Below are 16,848 nucleotides of genomic sequence, written 5' to 3' on the forward strand. Positions count from 1 at the left end.
GTTTTATTTTATACCAAACAACACTTCTTAGACAAACAGTGCATTTAAAAGGTGACTTTTTAGCCAAACAGTCAGCCTTAATATCAAAAGGTTGCAGAATAAAATTACCAATTCATAATGTGATCTGAAGGATAGCATCGGTTTGCAATGCAAAGAAACAAAAAAACTGAATTATTATTATTGCAAAAAAAATAAAATAAAATAAAAAATGTTATATAAAACAATGTTAAAAATGTGATGTTGCTTTATAAATGCAGTAGCCTTGCCACCCATCACAGATTGAAACCTAACTAATTAAAGTAGACCTCATGTTTTTATTTGATATATGGATTGCCCATTTTGTCTGGTATAATAATACACAGCCAATCCCTTTCCATTGTAGCAGCTTTTACCCCTTCAGATAGAACTGCCCATTTTTTCCACTCACCAAATAGACCCCTCATATAGTCGAAGAGTTTTCCTGGAAAAATGCATACAGTGGTCACTACCACACTGGCCTGTTCAGCGATAGCAACTCTAGCCTAGTCGTGTTGGGTGTCTTGCTTTCCTGATGTTCATGAGTATTTATTGTTATTTTGACTCATCCATTGCTCACCACACAAAGCTTTCAGTCATTAGCATTTTAGCTATAAACCTTGTTCACATGACCTGAGTGGATGCAAGGAAGTCACTACCACCTTGTTGTGGCCTGCATAAAACATCAGACAATAGAATAGCCTGATAAGATTGATTTTCTTATTTTTAAGACCCCTGTTATTTCGATAATCACCTTTGATTTTTTTCTGACCCCTCTTCTGCATTTTCTGCCTATTTTTACATTTTTCTTCCTAGCTCTATCAACCAGACAAATACACAGATACTTAGACAAACACACAGAAACTTGTCCTTTTAGTTAAGATGGAAGATTTAAAAAAAAAAAAAAAAAAAAAAAAAGGTTCACTGAGAAATTGGTCCTTTAAGGCCATGTCTAAACCATCTCGACTGGCTCTTCTCAGTTCAGAGAAGCAGTGATTCAACTAAAAGGTCCTCCCATATTGCTCAGCTCATCACTTTATCATGGAATGTCAGCACAGAAACCTGAACACTATAAAACATATTAAATAAAAATGCAGATGTCATCCTTGATGCCTTCAAGTGAACATAATGATATTCAACCCCCAGCATTTACTCTCAGGAATTCAATGAAAATCCACATAATGGTGAAGAGAAGGATTATCATCCATAGCAGGTAATCAAAATATTTCCTTGTTTTCAAACTCAATAAACAACGCTGTAGTGCAAACCACATTTACTGCGCAGTTTGGCCATAAATATTGTTTAAACATTTCATTGTATTCACACTCCACTCAGAAATAGGTTTTGTCAGCTCTGTTGGCTATGTCAACCATGTTGAAATGAGGAGGTGACAAGCATTCAATTGTTTTCTTAATTAAAGCACTATTTGCTTCTTCTTTCTGAAGCTCTCCCCAGTTTCACACTTATATTTCGAAAAAATATTACAGCAAATTCTATGGCTGTTTTTGGTTATAGATGCTATCTTGTTTCTAAAAGGGCTTTCTAAATGCTTTAGGTACATATCTAATGGAGATTTCATTCAACATTGATAAAAGATTAATCCTAATAGATCTCAATAAATGTTGGTGCCATGCTTTCAAAAAAATAAATAAATAAAAAGAGGTTTCAGATTTGACCATCAACCCCCATTCCAACCCTTAAACTACAACAAGCAGCACTGATAAGAGAAGATTATTCCTGAAAAGCTATGTTCAGGGCTCATAAGCAAAGTGCAAGACTAACAGCTGGCTAAATTTACAGTACACACACACACACGTACATGCCCCAACGTCGTCTTCTTCTTTCGGCTACTTCCATTAGGGGTTGCCACAGCGGATCATCTTCTTCTATATCTTTCTGTCCTCTGCATCTTGTTCTGTTACACCCATCACCTGCATGTCCTCTCTCACCACATCCATAAACCTTCTCTTAGGCCTTCCTCTTTTCCTCTTCCCTGGCAGCTCTATACTTAGCATCCTTCTCCCAATATACCCAGCATCTCTCCTCTGCACATGTCTAAACCAACGCAATCTCGCCTCTCTGACTTTGTCTCCCAACCGTCCAACTTGAGCTGACCCTCTAATGTCCTCATTTCTAATCCTATCCATCCTCGTCACACCCAGTGTAAATCTTCACATCTTTAACTCTGCTACCTCCAGCTCTGTCACCTGCTTCTACCATAGTGAAATACCATTACCTAGTTCTGTCAAATTTGTGCTGCATTCTTCCCCCTCCATGCCATTTTAAGAAGGCTTTATAAAAGGAGCAGCAAGGGTCCCTCAACGTGCAGGCAAACTTTACAAGCAGCTGCGTTATATTTTCTTTAACACTGTAGCAGTTGACTCGGTACAACCCACGCTGGAATGTCATAAGCAAATTCTTTCTAAAACTTTTTGGAGGATTGTAACCTTGCAAACGTATGGACTTCTCTCAAGTATGTATTCTTGCACATGTGACCGAACGAGATTCCTACTGAATGGGACCATTTTAAAATGGCAATAAGGACCTATAGATTAGTGTTACTTAACCACTGGGTTGTGACCAACTTTTGGGTCATGGGCTGCAGGTTTCTGTTGTTTATAATGGTAGTAGTGGGTCAGACTATCGCACTTGATTTACCAAGGGGGACCCAAATCCCCCCACCCACTCTTATGGCTGTGCTTGATTCACCACATGAAACAACCTCTGATGATCGCTCTCGATTCACTAAGGGAGATAGGGGTGGGTCAAGAAGACACTTACATGGAAAAAAAGAGAGACAACACACCAAAAATGTTTAGAAACACTGCCTTAGGTCATTAATTCAGCCTTAAGATAAGGACTCATCAGTTAATGTGAAACCTAACCCTACAGCTCATCCATAAGCTTTGCAATTTAAAGGCAGAGGAGCAACAGCAACAAATAAATGGAGTCTGTTGCACTACATTATGATCAATAAAAAAAAATTTTAAAAAAAAAATCAGATCACAAAAGTATGGAAATAAACTGTCTGGTCTACTACAGGGTATATGGTCTTAAATCAAAATATTACCTCTCTGCATGATAGTAGAACTGTGAGAATGCCAAGTCTGAGTTTTTCTTTTCAGGGCATAGTCTCTAAGCAAATCTTAACAATTAGCTGGAATACTACTAGTGTTGCAACTGGTGAATTGATTATGAATACATTCAAGTTTTATAGACTTATTTTTAAATGATATAAAACCATGAGGCTTTGTTTGAATAGATTTTGGCATACTACTTGTACACCTGAAGCCGTGTAGAATTAAATTACCTTTATAATTCCATGCACATTCCTCTACTTTGTAAGAATGTAAAGGAGCATCCTTACAATACAGAGAAAAAAATATTGAAACAGTCAAAAAAAGGACAAGACTGAACACAGCCAGGAGGACATACAAGTGATCTGAAAAAGAAACAGCATGAGTATCTGCTCTACTTGAAAATAATCATTATAAGGATACGATTAAGGAAGCAAACTACACAAAAAAATCCAAAAATTAATAGATAAAAAGAAAGTGATGCATGTAAAGGTTTAACACAAATGCAAAACTTTTTAAATGTCTCATATATGTAAATATCACACTCCTGTGGTTTTCTAAATGTAAAATAAGAGAAGAGAACAAAGAGCATCAAATTATTAGAGAGATTATTTAGAAATAAAAATGATTCACTGATTAGAACAAAAAACCTGCAGCCACTTGGGGTCCCCAGGTCAGAGTTTATGAACCACTGCTTTAACTTTTCAACCATCTTACCCACTGTAGCACTTGCCATGTCATTAATTCAATGACAAACTGAGGTATCTGACAATGTGACAGTCTTCAAAGTATCAGGCACTTTATTTTCAATTTCACCAGAGATGACAGCAGCAGGCAAAATCAGCTCCTCAGCCACAATGAATGTTTATCAGGCTAAGTTGCACTTTGCATGAAGCCGACTGACTCTGCCATAGTTAACACTGCAGTCGCCACATTTAACTTCTCTCTCTTGCACTTTTTCTAATAAAACAGATAAGCAATCTTTAACATTTCATCATAATGAGGTATATTCAGAATGCATTAAGTAAGCCCAATAGTATTACAAGATACTTTGTTATTAATAAACTGCAATATAACATTATAATCAAAGCCCCACGTGTGCTCATATTATAGTGGAATAGTGACCAGGCCAGTGCAATAGTGGACAGGCCAGTCACACTCCTCAGTCTGCAAACTTATTTATTCAAAGTGGAGACCACACATTTAGACTAAATGGTTCACAAAATGTATTACGTTTTAAAGTACAGTATAAAACTTTCACTAATTGTACACCTAACAAAATAATCTCAGATCTACTTAATTCAAAGCAGGGTCCCTGGGGGATTCAGCCTTTCTTGAAAGCACTGGGTAGAAGGCAGGAGAATTTCTGTGGCACTCCATCATGTGGCACCTTCACACACAGAAGGGGACAATTTAGAGTAGCCAATCAAAACATGGTTTGGATACAAAGACAGGTCAGCCCTTGCAATTCACGGGTTTATGATTTGTGGGTCCACCGACACGCGGGTTTGACATCAGTAATTAAATGGAAATCATTTTCCAGTCATTTTTAGATGCTGTAGCAGCCTTACTTAAATAGGCTGAAAATCCCAGCAACCCCAGAAGTACTGCATCATTGGGCAACTGTGGCAGTTGCTGCAAGGGCTGCTGGGTGATAGATGAGAGTGCTACTTTTAAAAGTGAGCCATAGGAAGCCAACAGGATTGCAATCTGCGTTTTCTTTTTTGTTTCAACGCTTTACTGCACAATTTGATTACAATTACACTCATCAGATTACAGTCTCCTCTAGATTTATGTTCTTGTTCTGTGCCCGCTTGTTTGTGTGATTTCATCTGGATTAGAAAACGTCTTTGTCTGGGAGCACTCCCAACTTCTACAAATCTTCACATACATTTGCAAAACTTTATATAACTTTCAGGAGGCTGTTCTAGGAGATTTCATTTCATAACTACACCACTATCATCGGCATCTTAAAAACTGGACTGGTGTCGTGTTTATCGTTCATCATTTTGTGCTTGAGGTTTTGTTGGAATTTTTTTTTATATCTGTAATATTACATTTTTTTTTATTTATTACCATAAATATACATACAAATTTATTATAATAATTACAATTTTGTAAAAAGTTACAGTTCGCTGAAGAACTGCTGAACTAAGCACTTTGTCAGGGGGACACCACATATGTTTGGGTCAACAGCCAGCCTCACATACGTGATTTGCTTGCACCGAGGTCTTTTACCTCACATTTCTTGCAACTTTTTGCATCTTATTAAGTGCAATACATTTAGAAAATAAAGAAACCATGGGACCATAATGCACTTGTGGATTTGTGCAGGACCCCTATGAATTACACAGGATAACTGTACATACCTGCATATCTTAGTCCTACTTCTACTTCTAACTGTTCTCACTGTGTTCTTCACATAAATAACTGAACAACTCAAATGTCGCATACACTCAAGTCAAAACAATGCCTGGTCAGTCACTGGTAATACCTTGATGGTGCCGATTATGGACAAATGACTGTCCTAATTAAGACTTGGTGGGTGCTACTAGAGTCAAAAATCTAGACTCATAAATTTGAAGACAAAGATTCATGATGCACATTTCCAACCGTACTGCTAAAAGATGAATGCCAGTGAAAATCACTACAACTCTCACTACATTTTACACCATGGCACCCAACTTATCACGGTGTTGTGCTATAATTCAAACAAACACGATTTATGCGGGATGCTTAAGACAGAAAGCATCCTTAAAGCAACAGGCCCGGATGTGTTTAATCCTGCATTCTTAGGACTTTAGCAGATAAACTAAATCCTGTATTCACAAGCATTTTTAGGGCCTACTGTATGCACGTAGAGCAATAACACCTCCATTACACCGTTGTCAGAGAAAACCAAAGAACCTTCCTTATACCACTACCAGAATGTGTCAAATACATCTATGACAATTAAATGCTTGAAAAGGCTAGTAATGGCTCTTGCCATCTGAGCTCTATTCAGGCATGTTTCCTAAAGCGGTACATGCTCAAGAAGCATACACACTGGGAGCCAAATTGTTGCACATTGAAAATGGACAATGTCAGATACAACAATCACTAGTGACTAGTTCGCCAGCAGCGGACAAAAGTGTCCACCCTCATTCACCTGTCTGGGTGATTACATACCACAACATCATCAGATTCGAGTGTAACCCTAACATTATGGCACATACTATGAAAGAACATCCCATTCAGCACTTCCTAAGCCTTAACTACCACATTTTTGTTGAAGGCTTACAGCAAAGAAAATGATAGGTTAGGATGAGAAAGCGGACTCAGACAGACTCCATTTAAACTCATCACGTATCTTTGACAGGACTGATGTGTGGAACTTCACACTTTTCAGCAATCAGAGTCGATCACACTACCACCACACAGCTTAAAACTCATGTTCAAATCAGGCTAACATATTTTATCAATTTCCAAAAAAAAAAAAAAAAAAAAAAGACAACACCCAATTAAATAACCAGCAGAGAAAACACATGGATTAGATCAAGTTTCACCTCTCCTACCTTAGGCTTATCAAGTTTCTTATCAAACCAAGGATTATGGCTGCAACATTTTACTTTGTATAGTTTTCACTAACTACCCACACCTACATGCATAGTATGTAGACAAATGTTGTGAAAAAAAAAATGGCTTAATAAATAATAACAAAAAAACAAACAATAACATGGCCTTACTTCAGCAATCCAAAAACAACCAGTCACGTCCACGGCCCCTAAACAAAATGGAAGAGCACCCATTTGATTCACTTTTTATCTGCCTTGTTGGCTCTAAGTCTACCCATCCTACAGCAGCCTACCCATCCATGCCATTTTCTTTGTGTAGAACAACTTGATCTACTTTTCCGCCATGCAAAGAACAGGTATGCTTCAAAGCTCTTTCATTTCATTACCGCTGCATCCATGCCAAGAGACAGAAAAAAAATGAACTGAAAATATCCACGTACATCACTCTTAACTGTTCGCTTGAGTCGACCTCCCAGTTCATCCGTCCATCCATTATCCAACCCACTATATCCTAACTACAGGGTCACGAGGGTCTGCTGGAGCCAATCCCAGCCAACACAGGGTGCAAGGCAGGAACAAACCCCAGGCATGGCGCCACCCCACCGCAGACCTCCCAGTTTGTCAGCCAAAATGGATGTGGGACTAATTATTCGATTGGGTCTTTGATAATGTGATGTTTTATAAGAGGTAAAAACGGCAGACCATGGGAAATCAATCATAAGTCAAGAAGTGAGTGTTGTCAAAACCAGGAAAGAAGCCTAAGAGACCCAAATTTTAAGTCAGGAAACAAACAGTCATAAGTTTTAGCCAAATATTGTAAATCGAAACCTGAAACATTAGAAGTACAGTAGTCAAACTCAGGGGGCAATGTACAGAGTAGCCGGCTTTAATATTGCTGCTCCAAAGACGTAGCCAAATGCAACATCCAGGTGCTGTTATACTGTGTAACAACCTTCAAGTGTATCCTTGCCCAAAACAGCAAAGCCCGTAATAAAAAATAAAATGACAAATATAAGTAAATAATTAAAAATCTTTATTTTCATAAATATGTAAAAGGGTCAAGGAATTGTATGTAAAAAAATTATTAAAGTTAAGAAAATTATACATAAAAGCACAAATTCACAACATTTCTGTCCAATGGGCCTGGTCCTATTGGCCCTGCAGTGTCCCCGTTTATCTCCTGGGTGTTATGTGCACATGAGCAACCTGAACTTTCCTGTATAGCGATGGGGCTTGAAGGCTACAACCTTTGATTTTCAGCATTAAAAGGAGGACTAAGCAGTATTTGGATCTTTTCCCACAGCTAAGGGGGACCAACTGACAGATCTAAATTTGAAAAAGCGACCAAGGGAGACTTATGTGTGCCTATCGCATAAGTGGAAAAAAAGCCAGCAGTATGATGCTCCTGTTTCAAAGAACTGCAGAATCTGTGTGCAGAAAGAACAGGTACACATGTAGAAAATTGTTTATTTAATGGTCTCCCTGCCTCACAGCTAGCCACATGGTGATTATTTTGTATACTGTGCCCAGTCCGCATGTTGATTTGGTGATATTGAGGCCTGTTCATATTGGATTCTAAACTTGAGGTGCTGCCATTTCAATTTAGGCAGTTCATAGCCAAATCAAATTTCCTGGACAGCAGGTAAGAGCAGGAACAACTAAGTAGTCCAATGTACAGATGACATCTTACATAAAAGTTAAAGTTGAATTGGGAATTTTCTTCTCCAAACCCCTGCTCAAACGTGTGCTAAAAACCCAAACTGACACTATTTAATCTTCTTATATACAGTAAATACGCTACCGTGGCTGTCTGTTTGTCTGTCCAGGATTTTAAATCACCTGTAGCTCACAAACCGTTTGACCTATTGACCTGAAATTTGGTACACATATACTATGTGACGTCTACTATCCACTTTTGAGGTGAAGACTGACCTCCAAGGTTATTCCTTTTTTTACTTTTACTTTATTTTATTGTAGAATCAACTCTCAGCAGCGGCCAGCTGTGAGGCGCATATGTATGGGCGCCGTACTCATTCCTACCACTTTCGTCATCACTTCCCCTACCTCTTCATATTTTAAATCATTCTTGAGTCAGATTGAAGACTTAAGTGCCAGCTTAAGTGAAAAATTGAAGAAAACGTACTACATAATTTCAACACAAAAACTGACACAGTTTTAATGTGAAAAGATGGCGACGATAGAAGAGAAGAAGCGGGCCACTAGGGTGGAGAAAAGAAGACCTGCTCACGAAGCAGCCAGCGCATCAACCTCTGAGCAAACGAATGCTAAACATACAGAGAAAGAGGATGAAAACTATGAATGCTCAAGTCAAGTGTAACGTGCATTGCACCATTACTAGTAAAAAAATAATTAATAAATAAATGGCAGCACAGTGGAACCCCAATCTAGCTACCCCTTGTATGGAGTTTGCACATTTTCTCCAAGCGCATGTGGGGTTTTTTGTCTTCTATGCACTCTGACATTCACCCCAAATCCCAAAAATGTGGTTTGAAAGGCTAACTGGAGACCTGGGTGGAGGAAGTCATGGGAATATGAATGAATGTGCCCCTGTGATGGAAAGTATCCAGTCTATTGTTAACTCCTTCTGGGATAGTCTTCAGATATCCATAACCCTGAAGATGGATTACTTAGGCTAAGAAAATGGAAAATAAATAATGAGAGACATTCTGTTTAGAAGCAGGTTATGAAACATGGCATGATAGACATATTATCTGAGCTCCCACCATGAACAGCAAAATTAAACAGTTGAAAAAACTCACTATGAAGAAGTGGAAACAGATTATTATTATTATTCTGAAACCCTCATGGCCATGAACAAGGTCAGCAGAGCTACAGAAAATGGAACCGTAACAGTATAGGCGTTAAAGCTGCCTTGATGTAGTAATGCAACAAACTAAAAAGCATAAGCTGTGTTTCTTGTCACTTTCCTTTCAATCAGACTAGTAATAAATTTTCATCCTTGAAGCCTATATCGTTACTTTCCATAAACTCCATTTTTACAGCGAGCACCGTTACAAGGTAATTCACAAAGCAGACGATTACAACAATACAAGGCAAAAGATTTATACTATGGCATCTTTTGAAAGCAAGCTGATGAGCAGAAGTAAGATTAACGGGCAGTAATTAGTCACTGACAAAGCTGATCATGGCTCTAGGAAATTTGCCGCTGCCATTGAACCCTGGGTTTGTCAGAGAAAGTATGTGTGGCGCGCAGGCAGCTGAAAGGGGTCCTTCAATGAGATATATCTCACAACATTTAGTTCTGCTATTAGAAGAGTTCAGTCTGTCCTAAACACCTATTTCTTTTAAATAACTTTGGATTTTTACCAATGCATGTTTAGCTGATGTTGGGTACCTGTCCTGTTCAGCTCAGCTCTTGCAATACAAATAGGTAATATTAAAACTGAATAACAACGGAATAGATTGATCAAAGTGTCAGAATAAACAGCTCCAGGGACCTGAAGACATAATCCTGTGTCTTTGGGGAGCAGGACTGTCTGGTTTGTTAAGCCATCTGGGGTCTTGTTTACACAGCTCTTAAAGCGATGGACAATCATCGACATGGCAGACGGCTAAGGCAGTACTTATACACGAAGCCGGGACACAAAACAAGCGAGCCATCTGCTTTATTCACAATGGGTATTTGCATAATGTGGCACTTTTCTCCCAATAAGGAGTGCTGAGCCCTCTGAGAATCAATACACAGTTTAAATTGGAGGAGAAGTTGGGAAGAGCTTGTTAATCTAAAATGGATGCTGGAAAGTGGGAAACAAGGTAAACGAAGGTTAGCACTTCACAGATTATTATTAATGGACGACAGAAAGTGGCAACACACTTGTCATTTTGAAAAAGTGAAAGCACTTGAGAGTTTGTTTTTCAAATGATGGCATCTAATGGTTAAGTAGCTGGCCTGAAAGGCTACAGGCCCAAATTCTATACTGTGGGAAAGCCTAAGCAAGCCATTCAGCTTGCCTCCATGCCAAAACTGCTCTCATTGCCTGTGAAAGGCCTGATCAGTGCTCATTCCTTGACCTGTAACCCACTCATTTTAGGATGCTTGGTTTTCTGCACCAAGCAGTAGTCTAGATTGTTATTTAGGGGTGCTTGCTGGCATGCAGGCATTTGTCCGGGAAGTTACAAAAAATAGCCCTAACCATTTCCCTAGGAATTTATTCCATTAAAAGGTCAGGAGTTGAAGCCATTCCAAACAGCATCAGTCTCGACTGATACAACCCCTGGCAGGACACCAGTCCAGCACAGAGCACACTTACCCATATCCAGTCAGTTTAAAGACATCAGTTACAGTTGGCAAACTGAAGGCACGCTACGTTCCATCAATAAACACCCACTGGCTTGACCGTATGCCTCCATTCATTCCTTTTCCTAAAGTTCGATGCAATATTGGAGCCCAGTGTCCATTCTGTTAAGGGCACGACAATGCTAATTCTCAATATGTGTCCTTACTGGGTAATTTTATAACAATTCAGGTAACCCATTACTTTTATGGGTTTAATGGCTAATAGTGCTCGCTTATTTTTGTGTAAAATTCTGTCATTAGTGCACAGGATGGTATCAATCAGTCTTCACATTATTAAATCTAAGTTCACTTTCAAGAAGATGAGCACTGAATTTGCAAAGAGCATCCACTCATTAATGAGGGAGTAATAATGAGGGGCACAGCTAATGTTTATTATAAAGAATAAGCTGTATTAAAACACATGGGAAGAAATAAAAGTAAACGCTTAAGGGCTGGTGGCTGCTAATCCACTTACTCCCATAAAATACATGAGAAAAAAATAACTGGTTGGAGCCAGAACAAGGCGTTCATCGTGTGCTAAGAATGATCGTTGTTTATTAAATATGTATGTATGAAAAGAGTTGGAGGAAACAAATTAAACTTTGTGATACTTTGTGAGGGTGGCTGCGGCACTGCCTTTAAGTTAATATTGTCCGGGGTCTCACTGAATGCTTAGCCCAAACGAAAACAGTCGCGATCTTTTCTATTTTACAGCAAAGATCTGCACAATACCCCTTTCGCCCGTAGGTACCATGACAGCTTAGGTGTCGCAGTGAAGACGGTTCCCTAAGATTAGTATTACCTTGCCACGCACAAATCAAGTACTACTGGCTGACAGATCGACTTGCTCTTGTGCGACCTGCAAACCACTCGTTACAATAAACCAGAGTAACTTCGTGATTACCTTGAGATAGTCGTTTTCTGAGCGGAGCTCTTCGATCTCGCAGAGTAGCTCCGTTGGTATTGACCCTCTGCTATACGCTCCGGGGCTTCCTTCGCTCTTGCCCACTTTGAGTTGCCCTTTCTCGATGCCGCCCTCCCCCTGGGTGGCAGAAGGCGCCGGCGTTGGGGATTCTGTAATACGAGGTAAATTTGCTGAAGGAGCCTGGTCCCGCTCGCTGGATCCTGAACCCGACTCTGCATCGCTGCTAGCCGCCTGAATGAGTCTCTGCTCATCGGACAGCGGTTCGGAAGGGGAATCCGACAAATCCGAGCTGCTGTCTGTGTGGCCGATCCGGGGGCACCCGCTCGCAATTTGTCCCTGTGGGACCTTGTCTGTAGTGGCCCTTTTTCCTTTTTTGCCTTTTATAGCACCCTGGCCGGCCTCACCCGACTTTCTGTCGCATTTTGACTCCGCTGGTGCGTGTTGTGTCGCTTTAGCTGTCTTCTTAGTTACTGAGCACTTAGCTACATTTTTTGTGGGAATCGTTTTGTCTTTTGCTACCGGGGTGCTACGTCGGGACAGTCGGCTTTGAGTAGCCAAGACTCCCGCAGGTTGCTGTTTGCTGGAAAGGTTCGGCGAACGGGGAGGAATGGCAGGGGGCTTGGCGGAGGAGCGGACGTGTAGATCCTTCAGAAAGGGTCTGGCTGGGGATGGAGCTCGGTTCAGGCGCCTTTTCTCGACCAGCTGCGGGTTTTGCGGCTTGATTTCGTTACCGGTGCCATATACACTATCCATCATCCGTGGAAAGCGACAGGGGTTAAGTGGGATGACAGAAACGATCAGCCCCAGAGCAGCAGATCACAACAGCAGCAGCATCATCTTCCTGGATTTCCTTGTCTGCTCTCATCACTTTAGATGAAGTGCACGCGAAACCTCACTCTAGAGTCGCTGTCCTGGCTTTTAGTACAGTCACTAACTTGTAGGTACCGAGTTCCACCGCCCCCTCCCGCTCCTGCAGCTGGTAGTCGTAAAGGCTCAGCGTGAGACCTGCATGCAGCAAACGAGGATTGTCAGTTTTCAGCTGCTGCCAATTGCTTACACCTGCCGCGGTGCCGATGTTTTTTCCATGTCCCCTCGCGTCCACAATAAGCTGCCATACATCTAGACAATTTCATCCATGGCCGCACGCCCCATGTCCTCTTCTTTCTCCCGGCTCACATCCGATCCGATCCTTCTCTCCTTCAGCTCCTCTGTGACAGAGAGAAAAATCTGCATGCGCTGCGGTCTCTGTCGCTGACGCTAAAGCTGCTCTCCGACGCATGCGCTCCCCCCGAGTTCCCCGCCCACCTCTACAGGTCTGCACAGAGTGAGCGCCGTACTCGGTAACCCACAATTACACCGCGATCTCCAGACGGTAAGGGAATAGCAGCTATGAGGAGAGCGACTTGATGGCAATGACAACTGTTTATGGCTTGAATGATCGTTTGTGTCCGATTTACTTGAGCACGTTGCTTTTGTACAATGATATTAAGCTCTCGTATAAGATTATTCAGAAGAACTTAATGACTACTGGGTGTCAACTCTTAGATTCAATATTACGTCAGTATTAACATGGACAATATCAGGGCCACTGTGACAGATGTTTTCCTGAAACTTGAGGAAGCGTGGTGTGCGCACGCTCTACATGAAGCTTTAAGCGACGTTTAACCGATGTCCGCGTGAAGATTTTTAAACCTTAACAATATGAGCCGTTAAAAAAGCAGGCATTTTCCTCAGAAGAACCCGATTGAGATAAATCGATCAGTATAAATGACAGCGAAGCACTTTAGTAAGCAAACGCGGCGTTTTACTGTGATCTGCGTTTTAAAGCGCCTGTGATTCCGTTTGGCACTATATTAACTGAAATTGTTCGAGCAGATAGAAAACATTAATTAATACTGCAGAACCTTACAGATTCGGCCTTGGGGCCTCCATGAGCCTCCAGGTTTTTGTTACAACTAATTTCCTAAATAGATGCCAATCTCGACCTGCCTGTGCTGTCAGTCTGCTGAAGACAACCAGATAAGAAGGCTGGCTTTGAAAAGACTGGCAAAAATCTGCGACGATCACACATCTCTCTCGTGCTTGGGGGTTTGCTTCACTATTGTAGTTGCTCAGAAGTGCGTCAAAAGTCATGTTTAGTAAACTATTCAAAACATAATTTATTATTATTTCATTAATTACCTAGAAGGAATGATTGAAAGTGGTTCATTTATTCAATGCTTGCAAATAACGCGAATTTTATCAGCTACACCCCCATCTTACGTGAACCTGTATCGCTAAAAGAGAGATTAGAATAAGGATGGATTTGTTGTATCCTTAATTACTGACCTTAACCTCGCAGACATTGAGATGCCCTGGATCACAACATCCGGAGACACAACACTCTGCCCATCAAAGGTCAGCTACTTCATTAGGATTTTCTGCATGAATGGGATGCCATCCTACAGCTGCAGATTCAGAGGATCATTGGCTCCAGAGGTGTCAAGCTGGCTAAAAGAGGACGTCATACAAAATACTGAAAAACTGCAGGACAACTTCGCATTCACAGTTGTCACAGCTTTACTATTGTTTTCATTGTTGTACTCTTTTGTTTTCCCATTATTCCCATTTGATTATTGTTATTTTAGCAATGGATGTTTAAATTTCAGTCCAGCAACGACTGCTGTGTCTCTTTTGTCCATCAACATGTACAGTATGCATAAGAGTGATTAATTACATACTCTTAATAAGGAGTTAGTCACCCGTGAAGTCTAGCAAACCAGGGTTCAACAAAATGGGGCACACAATGACTCCAACTCGGCTCGCAGATGTTGCAGATCAGCTGCTGGTGGCTGTCCACTCAGCATTCATATTTGTTTGGTCAGAGATGTGCTAACTGGAGATGACTTTGCATTAAGTTAAATTCACTCTAATGTTCCAAGAACAATTCCAAGACTTTGCTAGCCTTGTGATACAGGGCATTATTCTGCTGTAAACATCTATTCAATGATATGCATGCAGCTGTAATGAAGGGGTACTCCTAATATAATATGGTGACAATTTTCAGATATTCTATGACATTTAGACATTGCTACAAGAGCCCAATATGTAGGTCAAAAACATACCGCACCACATTACACCACCAGCAGCCTGCTTTACTAGCAACCTGGCAATATAAATGAATAAATTAGTGGAGTTTTCCCCCATATCTTAGCCTTCCTTTAAGTGTGTAACAGCAAGAGCTGGGATTTCTCAGACAGGGTGAAGAACCCTCCAGTGTCCAGTGCTTATTGTCTTGTGCCCACTTCTTATTTTTGCCAATTGAGTAAAACAGATGTGTGGTGTTGGCTGCCATAGCCCATCCTTAGTGACAGGTTGTGTGTTCTGAAATGCCTCTGTCAACGCCAATGCTAGTTGAGCAGCTGCTGTCTCTCCTTTATTCTGCACAGTCACATCATGGACAGTTCTGCCATAGTTAACAAAATGTAGAATGTATTAAAACACACCAGGAGATGAAAAGAGAAAAAGCATAGTCAAAATAACTTGCAAGGTCAATACCATGAGATCAAAGTACCAAAATAACCAATCCTAATATATAAATCAAAATCATAAATCACACACAAATTTATCTTCTTAAAGTTGTACTAGCTAACATTGTGAAAGAGTTTTGTTATTGGATCTGAAATATTGGACACTGACAATACTTCAACTATCAATTAATCAAAATTATTATTATTTTTAAATTAATTTATCTACATTGGTCTTGAACCACTGACTGTTTGATTGAAAGTCCAACACGTTAACCACTTGATCAACTCTGCTAATTTTTCATAGATATATCTGTATTAGCTAAAAGCACTACCCGGTATATTTATGTGTAATCGCTAAAAGTATAATTTAAGTAATGGAGAAGTTTAAATTTGGGTAATTAACGTACAGATCCCGGGTCAAAACTGATGAAATATTGCATTGTCACCGGAGATCAGCATGCATGCAAAGTTTGAAGGAAATCAGTTTGGTAAAAGTGGGAAAAAAAATTAATTGCAAGATTTGATCCAGACAAACAGAGAGGGCAAGTTGAATAAAATCGTGTAAAAAGACTGGCACAGGGTGATCAATTGTGTGAACTTCTACATTATAAAGAATCAAAGTTGTAAGAAAGGCTGGGGTTGGTAATCTTAAAGTCTTAAGCTTTCAATGATTAATTCTTTGGCAAAAGTAAGTTTTTACCTTAAATTGATTCAAAGTTCAAACAGAGCATTCACAGCTCCTCATCCTTAAATAAAATGTCAAATGCAATGTTTCGCATTAGAGCATGTGCAGCAGCTCATCACAGCTATAAATGAGTTCAACAATAACATGAATGGCATCATTAATAACACAAAGAAAATAAGTTGAAATACAAATAAAAATTAATATACAGATAACAAAAAACAAAAAAGATATCCCAAACTGGTCCCTAATGTCTGTAGATCCTGACTGTCCCTTTAAAATAGCACATACTATAATTGCTACTAATTAAGCAGTCTGGTGCACTTAATAAAAGTGAGACAAAGAAGATTACCTTAATAATAAAACTGCGGTGACAGTTCAGCTCCTGTTCTAACCAGACAGTCTTCCTGCTGGGTATTTTTGCTTTATCCTTTCTCAACGCCTCTTGACATCACCTTCCATTTCTCATCCATGGATCTTTGTTCTGTTGGTTACACAATTACATTAAGTCACATGAAACATTGTATGTGAAAACGCAACTTTAATTTGGTAATTTAGTCAGAATAAAAATTAGCTGACAGTGTGTCATGTATAAATTGCCCCTAACTAAATCCATTTGTTTTTAATTGTAGACCCGAAAGCTTGGATGCAAGTAGCTATGGGATAGTATCTTATAAACTGTAGGTAGGTCTTCATGCCACCTAATTGTCACACATGACCAGTAACAGGCATAGCAAATGTAATACATCATTAGAACATGCCAGCACC

General features: G+C 40.0%; 1 protein-coding gene across 6 annotated transcripts in view; it reads right to left on the bottom strand.

The window, feature by feature from the left end:
• Positions 1–13,149, bottom strand: part of LOC114653411 (microtubule cross-linking factor 1) — a 236,441-nt gene extending 223,292 nt beyond the window's left edge. For 4 of the 6 annotated variants that reach the window (XM_051928734.1, XM_028803708.2, XM_028803712.2 and 1 more), the window contains exon 1: positions 11,869–13,147. In XM_051928734.1, the coding sequence (XP_051784694.1) occupies positions 11,869–12,645 (777 nt within the window). In that variant the 5' untranslated portion in view covers positions 12,646–13,147. Of the gene's footprint in view, positions 1–11,868 lie in introns of all 6 variants that reach the window. The other 2 variants (XM_028803711.2, XM_028803709.2) reach the window with 2 other exon arrangements.
• Positions 13,150–16,848: the final 3,699 nt, after the last annotated feature.

The sequence above is a fragment of the Erpetoichthys calabaricus genome, chromosome 6, assembly GCF_900747795.2.
Source record: "Erpetoichthys calabaricus chromosome 6, fErpCal1.3, whole genome shotgun sequence".
In the NCBI taxonomy this organism is placed as follows: Eukaryota; Metazoa; Chordata; class Cladistia; order Polypteriformes; family Polypteridae; genus Erpetoichthys; species Erpetoichthys calabaricus.